Source organism: Saccopteryx leptura, chromosome 2 (genome assembly GCF_036850995.1).
Source record: "Saccopteryx leptura isolate mSacLep1 chromosome 2, mSacLep1_pri_phased_curated, whole genome shotgun sequence".
In the NCBI taxonomy this organism is placed as follows: Eukaryota; Metazoa; Chordata; class Mammalia; order Chiroptera; family Emballonuridae; genus Saccopteryx; species Saccopteryx leptura.
In genome coordinates this window covers 378,861,377-378,876,761 of record NC_089504.1, presented here as the reverse complement: position 1 = coordinate 378,876,761, position 15,385 = coordinate 378,861,377, and the positions used below count along the sequence as shown (strand labels likewise).

The 15,385-nt window shown below is 39.8% G+C and overlaps 1 protein-coding gene across 2 annotated transcripts in view; it reads left to right on the top strand.

Annotated features, from left to right (window-relative positions):
- Positions 1-15,385, top strand: part of JHY (junctional cadherin complex regulator) — an 82,846-nt gene that overhangs the window by 19,502 nt on the left and 47,959 nt on the right. For both annotated transcript variants that reach the window (XM_066366482.1, XM_066366481.1), the window contains exon 3: positions 170-686. In XM_066366482.1, the coding sequence (XP_066222579.1) occupies positions 170-686 (517 nt within the window). The remainder of the gene's footprint in view (positions 1-169; positions 687-15,385) is intronic.

Sequence of the window (15,385 nt, the reverse complement as noted above, 5' to 3'; positions counted from 1 at the left end):
GGCCTAACTTAAGCCTGAGATATGTATATGTCTTTTTAACATGTCTGTCATAAAAGGAAAATACTAGGAGAAAGATTGAGACGGCTTTTGAGTAAAAAGATCAACTAACCATAATGAGTATATATCTATCTTGATTACATCACTGATGTTTCTTTTCTGCTTTGCGCAGCCAACAGCTACACGAAGACAAATACTCAGATCTCCGCTATGATCCAAACTGGAAGAGTAAGAGAGAGGAAGGGCAGTTGTTGACTGCGGAAGCGCCGGAATCTATAGACAGTTCTACAGAAAATCTGACTTTGGACCCACTCTACCCTTCCCAGCAGATGTCAGTGGACCTCTCAGGGGGGAAAGGCGAACAGCAAAAGAGCCCACAGAGCGAAGCCTCCTTACTTGGTAGTGAATTTTTAAGCCCAGACTATGAGCGTGGTGCCCATCCCAGCAAGCCACTTTCAGAGTTGAGCAGCGGTGACCTGGCAGAGCAGGCCAGCGACCCCTCTCAGCACTTGAAGAGTTCAAGTTCACATAACGAGGTTTTCTTGCCAAGGTCACGTGGCCCTCGGCGCAGGAAGTCCAAACAATATTTTGTGGAAAAAAACAAGCTGACTTTGGGATTACCTACCCCTAAAACAGACTCTTATCTTCAACTTCACAGTAAAAAAAGGGAGGAGACTCACACAGAACAGGTACGTAGCAGCTACTTTAAAATGTCATCAGAAGTACTAACCTGGAATTTGCCTTTTATTTTTTGAATGGCTAGACACCACGTCTTTGAGATAGTGATGTCATTGTAAACACCTGGCTGAGTGAACCAAATGCCCTAGGCCCTTGCCCCTCTTTGAAGAATGAAAGGAATTAGTCCACAGATTCCTAAGAGCAAAATAAAAGTCACGAATGGTTTATGGCGCTGTAATTCAGTTATTATCTCTAAAATGTTTTCATTCAAGGAACCAAAGAACTTCTTTAAACTGCATCCTCCAGTAGATAAAACAGAGGACCAAAGGTTTGATCCCCTGTGCCAGTGCCTCTGTCGGTGCCATAACATGAGGTTCCAACCCTGTTAAATGCTCCCAACACATTGGAGGTGACAAGACACATTCAGTAACAGCAACTCACATACAGAAGTGATTCTCAATCGGATTCTGTATACTTACTGGGTGGTAGTGGGAGGGAGGTAGATACAACGTGGAATATATATATATATTTTTAACCCAGGCACTTTTATTAAACCCCCATTGATAATCACTGCACCGTCCTTTATTATCCTATCCTGATGAAACCTTAGTCTCTCCATCTGTAAAATTATAATAATAAGAAATGTCCTCTTTCTCATATGACCATTTTGAAGGTAAATCGTATCCCATGGGAGCCAGTGAACTTAGTCCTGTTTCATGGGTACATAAAACGATCATATCAACCCACTTCCTAATGAATATGTCTGTGGACGCAAGTAAAAAGTGTGACTGAATCAGTGTATCCACCACCTTTATTGGGGGAACAGCTTGACATTCATCATCTATTGCAGGGTCAGTTTCAAATATGAAGGAGAGGTTATTATATTAAATGGGATTCCCTTAGACCTACTCCAATACAAAATTGGTATCATTTAAAGTAATCTAACCTATTTTTTTTTTTCTTTCGGAAGCTAGAAATGGGGAGAGACAGTCAGACAGACTCCCACATGCGCCCGACCGGGATCCACCCGGCACGCCCACCAGGGGGCGACGCTCTGCCCACCAGGGGGCGATGCTCTGCCCCTCCAGGGTGTCGCTCTGCCACGACCAGAGCCACTCTAGCGCCTGGGGCAGAGGCCAAGGAGCCATCCCAGCGCCCGGGCCATCTTTGCTCCAATGGAGCCTTGGCTGCGGAAGGGGAAGAGAGAGACAGAGAGGAAGGAGAGGGGGAGGGGTGGAGAAGCAGATGGGCGCTTCTCCTGTGTGCCCTGGCCGGGAATCGAACCTGGGACTTCCGCACGCCAGGCCGACGCTCTACCACTGAGCCAACCGGCCAGGGCCTAAAGTAATCTAACCTATTTTAACCTCTATCTTATGATGGAACAAGAGAGATAGAACAAACATTTGTAATTATTTTCTTGATTCAGAAACTCCTTTTATGGAGAGCACCTTACCAGTTAGTTGCTAGAAGACATGCTGCTCAATTTATGATTTGCTTAATAAAGCCAATTAGATCTTCAAATTTAAAAGAAAAAGAAACTCCTTTCATAGCCTTAGAGGATTATGTCAGATTCTTGCCTTTGTAAATAATAATAAAACAGAGGAGTGAGTGTAGTATATTTAGCTGAATTAAATACTTAGCTGAATTCAAGCAGAGTGTCAATATTTTGACCTGATGTTAGATGGTTAATGTATTTTTTGTTTTTTAAAACTTATGTGAAATTTGGAATTTTGATTGCTTATTTAAAACGATAAATTTGATAGCCCAATATATATGGAAAAAATTACTTCCCCGCAAACTAAGGTATATTTTGTTATTTTTAAATCCGTTCTTAAAAGAAGTCAGTAGACAAGGAGAGGCAATAAGTCAAAGCAAAATAAATAGTTATATTTCTAATAATAAAAGGGGGAAAATGTTTCTTATAAGCTCTTTAATTGATGATATCTTAATTGCTAAATTTTTAGTAATTATAATTTAATTTACTATACACTACTAGCTTGAATTGGTTGTCAGTGATTCGAACCATAATTTTCATCAAGACAAGGAGAAGACTTTAAAGCATTTTAAGCTTGCTCAGGTTTAAGCTCATGAATTATTTTTTGGCCCTTTACCTTGTCCATTGCTTCCTCCAGGTTTCATTTCTAACATATATTATATTTTCTTCATCTTTGTTCCTATTCTTTTTTAAAGGAAAAAATTAGTTTAATTTAACAGTGATGAAATGATTGGTGTAACTTTTTTTAATTACATTATAGCCAGTAGCATAGAACATACAGGGTGGACAAAGTAGGTCTATGGTTGTAATACAAATAAGTAATGCAATAATTAATAAATAATAATATAAGAATCAACTCAAATGTACTTACATACTCAGAACTGTAAACCTACTAACACTCCTGTATTAGTTTCAAATAATTACTTATTTATGAAATGTGTAGCCTTTTCTGTATTATATAATTCTCTTATGGGCAGGAACGATGCCTTGGATTTATTTATTTTTATTTTTTTATTTTTTATTTTTTTTTATTTTTCTTTTCTGAAGCTGGAAACGGGGAGAGACAGTCAGACAGACTCCCGCATGCGCCCGACCGGGATCTACCCGGCACGCCCACCAGGAGCAACGCTCTGCCCACCAGGGGGCGATGCTCTGCCCCTCCGGGGCATCGCTCTGCCGCGACCAGAGCCACTCTAGCGCCTGGGGCAGAGGCCAAGGAGCCATCCCCAGCGCCCGGGCCATCTTTGCTCCAATGGAACCTTGGCTGCGGGAGGGGAAGAGAGAGACAGAGAGGAAGGAGGGAGGGGGTGGAGAAGCAAATGGGTGCTTCCCCTGGCCGGGAATCAAACCCGGGTCCCCCGCACGCCAGGCCGACGCTCTACTGCTGAGCCAACCGGCCAGGGCCTGGATTTATTTTTAATTGTCATAGTAACTATCCTAACATACTGCAGGATTCAGGAAATATATATGAATTGAAAAATGCATCTTTCCCGTTATATCCAAACTTTATTCTTTTTAGGATGACTTGACATTTATGTTGGCAAAATGGTATTTCTAGAGCAGTGGTATAAAATCCCAGCTGGATATTAGAATCCCCTGAGAAACTAAATTTTTTTTAAAAAGTGATTCTCGGCTTCATCCAGACCAGTTTTCATCTCTGAGTGAGATCTTGAGCATCGAGAAGGATTATTGGATACAGGAAAGAGGTTCTCATTGGACTTCACATTGGAATTACCCGGAAAAGTTAAAAAATACTGACTTATTGACCTGAAGCCCTGAAATTCTGGTTTAATTTATTTGGGGTGCCCTTTGAGCATGGGGAGTTTTCAGCGCGCCCCAGTGATTCTGACAGCTGGCCAGGACTGACTCACTGATTTAGAGCATAGTTCTTTTTTTTTTTTTTTTAATAATTTTATTTTTTTAATGGGGCGACATCAATAAATCAGGATACATATATTCAAAGAACATGTCCAGGTTATCTTGTTGTTCAATTATGTTGCATACCCATCACCCAAAGTCAAATTGTCCTCTGTCACCTTCTATCTAGTTTTCTTTGTGCTCCTCCCCCTCCCCCTTTCCCTCTCCCTCTCCCCCCTCCCCCTGTAACCACCACACTCTTATCAATGTCTTAGAGCATAGTTCTTAATCATCAGCGTGCATAAGAGCCAGCACAAGCGCTTGTTGAAACAGATTACTAGACCAAACCCAAGGAGTTCGGACTTTGTAAATGTAGGGTTGGGCCCAAGAATTTTAATTTTCTGCATGGTTTCAGATGATGCCACTATGCTATCAGGCTCACACTTTTGTTTCTCAAACTTGAAGATGCTTATGAACTACTTCCTTGTTAAAATACAGACTTTGTGGATATCCAGTAGGTCTGGGGGTGAGACAAGAGTGTGCATTTTAAAAAGATATTAACAAAATTTTCAGCATATTGATATACTAATTTATTCTCCTACCAGATTGACTGTGTTGTTTTGCCTATAGGCTCATCAAACTTGAGGAATTTTGTTGGTTTAATTATAGGTGAGCCTGACCAGGTGGATAGAGCAGTGGATAGAGCGCAGTGGATAGAGCATCGGACTGGGATGCCAAGGACCCAGGTTCGAGACCCCAAGGTCGCCAGCTTGAGCGCGGGCTCATCTGGTTTGAGCAAAGCTCACCAGCTTGGACCCAAGGTCGCTAGGTTGAGTAGGGGTTACCAAGGCTGCTGGTCCACAGCCCACACTTTGAGTAGCCAGGGACTAGAGTATAAAGGACATATAACCTAAAGCCAAAGTGGGGTACGTCAGTACCCACAAAGTATTGGTGATTTCAATGGCTGTCATACAAGATAAATTCTAAATGGATCAAATATTTAATTGTTAAAAGTTACACCATAAAACTATTAAAAACAGGAAAATTTCCCTTTAATCTTGAAATTATTTAAAATTTAGAATCTATAGAAGATTAATACATTTGAACGACACAAATATCAAACACTGCCACAAGAAGAATCATATGAAAGTCAGAATATAAAGAACAAACTAAGGAAAACATTTCTAATTTATATCACAGACCATACCCTAATATCTCAAATAGCTAAGGAGCTCTTAGCAATCAATGAAAGACTAATGTTCTAATATAAAAATATGTAAAAGATATAAAAAAGTTCACAGATAATTAATACATATGACTATTAAGCATATGAATAGATATTCAACCTCAGTTATTATAAGAGAAATGCAAATTAATACCATTGGGATTCCATTTTTCACATATATATATTTTTTTTTACAGAGACAGAGATAGATAGGGACAGACAGACAGGAATGGAGAGAGATGAGAAGCATCAATCGTCAGTTTTTCGTTGCAACACCTTAGTTGTTTATTGATTGCTTTCTCATATGCGCCTTGACTGTGGGCCTTCAGCAGACTGAGTAACCCCTTGCTCAAGCTAGCGACGTTGGGTCCAAGCTGGTGAGCTTTGCTCAAACCAGATGAGCCTGTGCTCAAGCTGGCGACCTCGGGGTCTTGAACCTGGGTCCTTGGCATCCCAGTCTGATGCTCTATCCACTATGCTCTATCCACTGCTCTATCCACCTGGTCAGGCTCACCTATAATTAAACCAACAAAATTCCTCAAGTTTGATGAGCCTATAGGCAAAACAACACAGTCAATCTGGTAGGAGAATAAATTAGTATATCAATATGCTGAAAATTTTGTTAATATCTTTTTAAAATACAGATACACACATTCCTTGAGAAAATAAAGTAATGGCTAAGCTTTGGAAACAGGTGGTTTGACACTAATACCTGCTAGCTGTCTGACCTCTGGTGCTTCAGTTTTCTCATCTTTAAAAGGGAGATAATAATTGCTCTTCCCTCATAAGATTATTAAGAAGGTTGAATAAATGAGTTAATATATTTAGAATGTGTAGATCAAAGCCTAGCTCAGAGCAAGCACTATATAAACGTTAGCCATTATTACTTCTGTTTGACTCAACACATTCCACTCCTAGGAATTTAGCTTAGTTACATGTGTACAGTTTTGAAATAACTCCTGTATAAGATCATTTATTTCATCCTTAATATAATAACAAAAGATTGGAAACCACCCAAATGTCTATTATTTGGGGTACTTGCAATCATAGAGTACAGTTATTGCTGTTTTAAAAATGAGGATGATCTTTCTGAATTGTTATGAAGAACTTATGAGGAATTACTATTAAGAGAGAAATGAAAGCTGTAGAATATAAAAAGTTGGAGGGAAATAAAAATATATGTCGTATAGGCTTGGTATACATAAGAGCTTTGGAAGGATACACAGATGGTTAATTGTACAGGGTGGAGAACAGGTGGGGACAGGTGGGAGCCTCGCTGTGCATTTGTACCTTTTCATAGCTCTTAGTTGTGAAGCATGCCTATGTATTTGCAGTACACAATATTTTGTAGGAACCCTTGTAACATCACACCCTGATTGCTCAGTCACCAAAATTGCAATTTTTGTTTGTAAAGAATGGCTCAGTGTAGAACCATTGATTTTTAAATTCAATTGTTCCACAATTGTTTGACCATTTTTCATAGATACGTCAATCATACATTAAAATGCAGTGGAAAAGTCACTTTTGAATACATTACAAGATCTAAGTCAACATGATGTGTGAAGCAAAGAACTGGATGTAAAAACTAACACACACTAGAGGGCACCTAAGTATCATAATTGGACAAAAACTTTGCTGGTGAATATACAGTGCTTACTTTTTTATTCATGATTAGTTCAGTAGCCAGAAGTGTTTGTCTGAAACTCATTAGAATTTGAGTCTATTTTATGATCTACCATTAAAGGAAATTGAATCTTGAAAAATGAGCTACCTTTCTATCTTAATTTTAATGTGACTTTGAAGACTGAAGACAATGAAATTTAGTATGGGCTCAGAAAAGAGTGGTAAGTGCTTTATAAATATCACTCTTCTCTTTCCTTGTAATTTCTTGGAAAGAAATTACAGCTACTTTGCAAATGTGGATATAGAAAGGTTATTTAATCACCTAGAGTCTTCAAGACAACAGAAAGCCATGTATAGAATTCATTTCCCATTTTAGGAATCAGCACGGCTCTGTGGCTGTTGCTGAGACAGCAGGTCAGTCAGTCTACACACATTTATTGAGCAACAACTATGCACTAGGTACACTCATCAGAGCTAGGGATGTAACAGGAAACAAAACCTACAGAGCCCCTGTCTTGAAAGAGCTTACTTTCTAGTCATGTGATGCAGGTAAAAAACATGGTAACGTGTAGCAAAATAATCCTAGGTACTCAAGGGAGACTGAATAAACTTTACTTAATACAGTAATGAGGAGCATGTAACTGGGATATTTAGGGGTTTGGGAAAGAGTTGTCAAGGAGATATGTCTTGAGTTGACACGTTAATGGATCAGAGAAAGAGAAAATTATGCAGGCAGAGTTCTGGAGGAAGAGCTTTGGTTTGCAGCAGTCTTGGTAACAGCATTCTCTCAATGGGGCAACATAGTGTTATGGGGGAAAATAAAACCAAACAAAACACTGGTTTGGGAGTCAGTCATGAATTAGATCCTGGCTCTTCAGTGTCCTAGGAGGTAGCTCTTACTAGATATTTGAACAAGTGACTCTTTAAACCTTACCTGCTTCATCTATTCTATGGGGTCAAGTTCTGCCTTGGAGGGTTATTGGAAGAATTTATACAAGGTTCCTGGTGCATGGCAGACAAAAGGGAAAGCTATTATACCCCTGGGCATACCTTAAGCTGTGGGAAAGTACAGGAATCCACTCTGGGTATAGACCCTTCTAAACAGATTTTTTTTTTCAGGCTATAGTGCCTCAACATGAAAGGGATGTTGACTTCTGGTAGAATAAGGATGAAGTGTAGCCAAAAGGATAGCACCTATATGCTCTGGTTGCCCATTTTACGGTGAGACTCCCAAAAGACTCTGGGGGAAAAAATAAGACTGCGTGCAAAGGGCACACACTTAGTCAGTCCTCACACTTGCCATGCTGTCTCTGACTCAAAGCCTCAGAGAGGTACACAAGGCCCTTCCTGACCTGGCCCCTTCCTGCTGATTCAGCCTCATCCTTTGTCGCCCCCATTCCTGGTATCCTCTAAGCCTCGTCATGCTGATGGACCACTCTGCCCTGTCTTGTTTTCTTGGGAAAACCTCATCTTCCTTTTAAGGTTCCATTCCAAGGCCTCTGCCTTTATGAAGATTCTGAGTACCCCCCTCCCACTGCCTTCCTGATACCTAAAAATGCACCATAGAACCCAGACACAAACACCGCCACCTGCACCGTGTGGTTAATGTGCCTGTCTTTACATGACTCTGAGCTCCGTAAGGTCATGGGCCGACATCTCTGACTTCCCAGAGCCTGGCATATAGGAAGTACTATCTATTTTTGACAAAAGGGTGTCATTTTTAGATATCTTTTTCTTTGGTCCAGAATTTTATTGTTTTAAAAATGAAAAAATAAAAATTAACTGGAGCTTGTGCTATTGACTTAAATACTGGAATTTGTCATCAAAAGACCTGATTTGAGGCTTATTATTATTGAAGCCATTTATTACCGTTAGTAAATCACAACATCTTGCTGGGCCTTATTTTTCCCCATTAAAGTGAGGTTGCAAATATTTGCTTCTACCTCAGACCGAGGATTATTGGGATGGCCAAACCAGTTACTATATGCGAAAGCTTTTCATAATCATACAGCCCTATGGAAAAGTCATATTTATTATTGAACACTTGCATTAAATTTAATTTCCTACTGGTTAAGATCAATATCTAAATGATATATTGCTCTTCTTTTCTATAGTTTTGAATTTAGCAAAACTATTAGTTGTCTATAAAATTAAGCTTTCTTTTATTTAAATTATGACTTTCTAATTAGATTAGAAACACAGAATTATTTTTTTATAGAATTCTTCTAGTTTGCTGGTGTTTTTGAATCCCCACCCTCTTCTATTACACTTGCAAAAATTGTCCTACAGAGTGAGTACTCTATGTATGTTTATTGATTCTTAGATTTTTTTATGTTGCCCCGTGCAACAGCAGCAAGAGCACTTACTTACGACAACGTGATTTAAATTGGACTTGATGGAATTTTCAATACAAGACGTTTTGAAGGCATCTTTCTTGTACGCGCTATTCAGCACTTAGCTGCCTAACTACCGATTCGTATGATCTATAAAGTGTTACTTCATTAATTCGACATTACTGACGAAGGATCTGTGAAAAGGAAACTTTCCATGTAACTAAAGCATGCCCTTTCAAAAATTAGAACACCAATATAATTAGTCATTTCCAATGACGGCTTTAACACTGTGCCTGGTGTACCTGGTAATGTTGCACTGTTTTATGGAGGCCAAATTGCGCTGTTCTATAATCAAGTCTGGAGCAGCGGTAATGGGAATGGTTCTTTGCCTCCTTATTAAATGCCCCAGAGTGCTAGGGGTCGGGGGTTATGTTTGATGCTGTCAGTGAACTTGCTCTTAGGAGCCTCTGGCCAGGTGGGAAGCAGACATGTAAACAGTCAGTGCCAAGTGACAACTGCTATACTGGGGATGTGTGAGGTCGCAAATGAACCTAGAAGGAAAAGTGCCAGCCTCTGCCAGGGGAAGTCAGAGAGGTCTTCACAGAAGAGGCAATCACTGAACTGATTCTTTGAAAAGAAGCAGAAGGTAACAGGTGTAGGTGGGCAGCACAGGCACTGAAGGCAAGGGGAGCACACACAATGGTAGGAGGCATTAGGGGTACTGTGTAAGTAGAAGCCCACTGGCACAGTGGGAACCTCTGTGGTCCTAGCTATGAACCGGTAGTCCATTAATCAAATAAAATGTTTAAAGCAGAAGAATGGCAACTATATAACTTGAAATACACAACACATGTGAGTTTGCCAGGTGTTCACTGAGGAGCCAGGGCCTGTTCTGTGGGTGCACATCCTATGGACTGGAATGTCGCATTGTCTTTCTTCAGTCAGTTTGACAGCATCTATGATTTCCACTCCTGATTTCTTAGAAGGAAGGTGAAAACATTAAAAGCCTTTAGAAACAATCAAGATCATAATCTTTACAGATTTTTATGACTGTTTCCACTAATCTTTTACAGTTTTTTCCTCTACACGTTATTTTGCCATTTGCTTTTATTGGGTCCTTCTAAATTATTTAACTTAGTGTTCATGAAAAGAACAGCTCTGTTCACACTCAGATTTTTCCATGTGCTCTAATCTTTAAATGGATTCCATAATTTTACACATTCAATAGGAGTAAACAGGTTTGGGAATAAATGTTAAAGACTCTTGGTAAATATACAACTTAACTAGTGGAAACAGAGTACAAAGACATATTTGTGAGTAGCTGACCAGCCGTAAGTACTTAGCTGTGGGCATTATTTAGGACATCTTACAGGGGGACTGGACATTACTGCTTAAGCCAGTAAATTACTTAAAGAGAAGGCAGATAGTGTTGTGCTGTATGTAACTATACTGTTAGGGAATGTGGGTATTTAAGCTAGAGAAATTGGCAGGTGCCTTCATAGGCCCTTGTATGTCATTTAAAATCAGAGACTGTCAGAATGTGATCCCCAAACCAGCAGTGGCAGCATCACCTGGGAACTCATTAAAATTGCAAATTCTTGGGCCCATTCAGATCTCCTGAATCAGAAACTCTAAAGTAAGGCCTTTCAATCTGTGTTTAAAAACAAAAAGGGCTTCCCTTATGATCAGAAGCAAGACAAGGATATCCACTTTCACCACTTTTATTCAACATAGTACTGGAAGTCTTACCAACAACAATCAGGGAAGAAGAAGAAATAAAAGACATTCAAATTTGAAGGGAAGAAATAAAACTTCCATTATTTGCAGATGGCATGTTACTGTATATAGGGAACCATATAAACAACACCAAAAACTATTGGAAATAAAATTGGTGCATTTTTGTACACCAATAATGAACTATCAGAGAAGGAAACTGAGAAAACCCATTTATAATTGCATTTAAAAAATACACAGGGCCCTGGCCGGTTGGCTCAGCGGTAGAGCGTCGGCCTGGCTTGCGGGGGACCCGGGTTCGATTCCCGGCCAGGGCACATAGGAGAAGCGCCCATTTGCTTCTCCACCCCCCCCCTCCTTCCTCTCTGTCTCTCTCTTCCCCTCCCGCAGCCAAGGCTCCATTGGAGCAAAGATGGCCCGGGTGCTGGGGATGGCTCCTTGGCCTCTGCCCCAGGCGCTAGAGTGGCTCTGGTCGCAGCAGAGCGATGCCCCGGAGGGGCAGAGCATCGCCCCCTGGCGGGCAGAGCATCACCCCTGGTGGGCATGCCGGGTGGATCCCGGTCGGGCGCATGCGGGAGTCTGTCTGACTGTCTGTCCCTGTTTCCAGCTTCAGAAAAATAGAAAAAAAAAAAAAATACACAGGAATAAATCTAATCAAGGAGTTAAAAGACCTATACTCAGAAAATTATAAGACACTGAAGAAAGAAATTGAAGCAGATGCAAATAAATGGAAGCATTTACTGTGTTCATGAATAGGAACAATTAACGTCATTAAAATGTCCATACTACTCAAAGCAATCTATAGATTCAATGTAATTTTTATCAAATTACCAATGGCATATTTCACAGAACTAGAACAAAAACTCCAAAATCTTATATAGAACCACAAAAGACCCTGAATAGCCACAGATTTCTTGAGAAAGAACAAAGTTGGAAGTATGATGGTGCCTGATATCAAGCTATTCTACAAGGCTATGGTATTAGAATAGCATAGTATTAGCTTTAAAAACAGACATATAGTTTAATGAAACAGAATGAAGAACCAAGAAATAAACCCATGCCTATATGGTCAATTGGTATTTGATAAAGGAGGCAAGAACATATAATGAGGAAAGATAGTTTATTCAATAAATTGTGTTGGTAAAATTGGGCAGGTATATGCAAAAAATAAAACTAGACCACCTTCTTACGCCAATACAAGAGTAAATTCAAAATGAATTAACAACTTAAATGTAAAAGTTGAAACCTTAAAACTCCTAGAAGAATATGTACATAGTGATGCATAGTTCGAATTAGTGTTTTGGGCTTTTTCAGATATAAATCCAAAAGTAGAATCTCTGACATTTCTTTTAGCAGTATTGTTTCTGATATATCTTCTTGGGCAAAAGAAACAAAAGAAAAGATAAACAAATGGAACTCAAACTAAAAAGTTTTTGCACAGCCAAGGAAACCATATAAATAAAAGAAAAAGACAACCTACTGACTGGGAAAACATATTCACCAATAATATATTCTTTTAAAAATTATTATTATTTTATTTTAGTGAGAGCAGGGGAGGCAGAGAGACAGATTCCTGCATGCTCCCTGACCGGGATCCACCTGGAAAGCCCACTAGGGGGCGATGCTCTGCTCATCTGGAGCCATTGCTCCATTGCTCAGCAACAGAGCCTTTTTTTTTTTAGCGTGAGGCAGAGGCCACAGAGCTATCTATCCTCAGCACCCGAGGCCCACTTGCTCGAACCAATCAAATCATGGTTGCAGGAGAGGAAGAGAGAGAGAGAGAGAGAAGGAGAAGGGGTAGAGAAGCAGATGGTCACTTCTTCTGTGTGTCCTGACTGGGTATCAAACCTGGGACAGCCATACACTGGGCCAATGCTCTCCCACTGAGCCAACCATCCAGGGCCTCAATATATTCAATAAGGGGTTATATCCAAAATTTATAAAGAAGTCATACAACAATTTATAAAGATCTTACAAAACTCAATACCACACAAACAATCCAATTAAAAAATGGGCAAAGGACCTGAATAGACACTTCTCCAAAGAGGACATGCAGATGGCCAATAGACATGTGAAAAGATGCTCAATGTCACTGATCATCAGAGAACTTCATATTAAAACCACAATGACATCACCTCACACCTGTCAGAATGGCTATCTTCCATTCATCAATCAACCAACAAGTGTTGGTGAGGATGTGGGAAAAAGTGAACCCTCATATGCTATTGATAGGAATGCAGATTGGTACAGCCACTATGGAAAAGAGTATGGAGAGTCCTAAAAAAATTGAAAATGGAACCACCTTATGACCCAATGATTCTACTTTTGGATTTATAACTGAAGAAACCCAAAACACTAATTTGAAATATGCATCACTATGTTCACTGCAGCATTATTTACAATTGCCAAGGTATAGAAGCAACCCCAGAGCCCATCGATAGATGAGTAGATAAAGAAGATGGGGTCCATATATATAATGGAATATGACTCAGCCATGAAAAAGAATGAAATTGTATCATTTCCAACAGCATGGATGGACCTCAAGGGTATTATGCTATATGAAATAAGTCAGTCAGAGAAAGACAAATACCATATGATTTCAATTATATGTTGTACCTAAAGAATGAAGTATATGGACAAACAAAATTGAAACAAACTCATAGATACAAAGAACAAACTCAAGGTTCCCAGATGGGAGGGGGGTTGGGGAATGAGTAAAAAAGGTGAACAGATTAATGAGTACAGATTGGTAGTTACACAACAGTCAAGGGCATGTAAAGTACAGCATAGGAAATAGAGTCAATAATATTGTGATAACTATGTATGGTGCTAAGTAGCCACTGGAAATATTGGGGAAACACTTTGTAGGAGAGTATATGATTGTTTAACCAATATGCTCTACACCTGAAACTAGCACAAAGTAACACTGAATGTAAAAAAATAAAATTTAACAAGCCCTCCAAGTGATTCTGATACATGCTTAAGTTTTAGAACCATTATGATGAAGAGCTGGGCCTTTCCTCTCCATGATACAGAATCAATGAAGGATTTTAGTAATGGAGCAGTTTGAATACTGTGACCATCCAGAGGTCACACTTAGTCAGTCTTAATTGTGTTATGGAGAGTCAGGTTGCTAGCTAATCAGCCTTCATACAGGTTACACAAAACATTCCTAAAAATCTCTCACATTTTTTAAAATGGTTCATTTCTTCACTATTTGCATATACTTATTCAGAGCTTATTTTGTGTTAGGCATTGTCTTAAGATACATCACTGAAGAGAACAGACAAAAATCGCAGCTCTTGTGGTGCTAACCTTCTAATAGGAGACGGACAATAGACAAAATAGAAAAATCATTCCATTAGTATGGGATACAAATGCTAAGCAGAGACATGAAGCAGAGCAGAGTGATGAGTTCTGGGATCGGGGGAAATAACGAATTTAAATAGATCACAAAAGCAGTGAGAGAGCTCACCTACAAATATTTGAGGAAAGAACATTCTGGAAGAGGGAGCAGCAAATACAAAGGGTGGAAGAGCCAGTGGTCCTGGGGCCTAGTGAATGAAGAGAAAAAATGGAAGACAGGGTCTTAGTTTCCACCTGATTTTGTTGACAGTTGACTACCTGGCTTTAATATAAACCACAAATCTAGCTAGATAAACATAAATAAAGCGAGTTATATGTATTCTGATGTAAATGAAGAGTTCAGTGAGCAATGCACGTTGATTTTTTTTCCCCACTCAGTAGTATTTATTGAGCACGTATGTGCCAGGCATACATAGAGCCACTACGTAGCTTATGTGAGCAGCACACTGGAGCTGCACAGCCTGGCAGCCCCACACAGGGTCCACTCTTTTCCTGCCTTCATGGGATTCACAGTCTAGATAGAAGGGAAACAAACATAACCGCCAGGGTGATGCTTGTTACAAAAGGGAAAGTACAAAGTACTAAGGACAGGTGCTCAGCTGCAGCTATTTTAACCTCTGGGGTGTCAGGGAAGGCTTCCTGGAGGAAGTTATATTTCAGCCAAACCTGAAACAGTGACTGGGATTGGTCAGAATAAGCGAGATGACAAAGAAGACTCTTTGTCATCCAGGCGACGGCTGGCCTTCGCACCGCTCTGGAGGTAATGGTGCACGTGGCCCACCAGCGGAACGGAAACATACAAACGAAGCATGGAAGAAGTAGAGGCTGAAGACCAGAGGATGCAGGGCGTTAGAACTTTCTATTCTTTATTTTTACTTTTTATTTGGGGCTGAGGCTTGTACTTTTTTAAAGATTAGTGTTTTTAAGACGGTGACTGGCATAATTAGTTTTAGGGTTGTAAAACACGAGTAACTTATTCAGAAAATGAATGTAAACAGTAGTATACCCAAAGGTTTCCGCTGTCATCTAGTTATGAAATATTCTACAGGAATGGAGAAAGTGGCCAACAGCAGAACC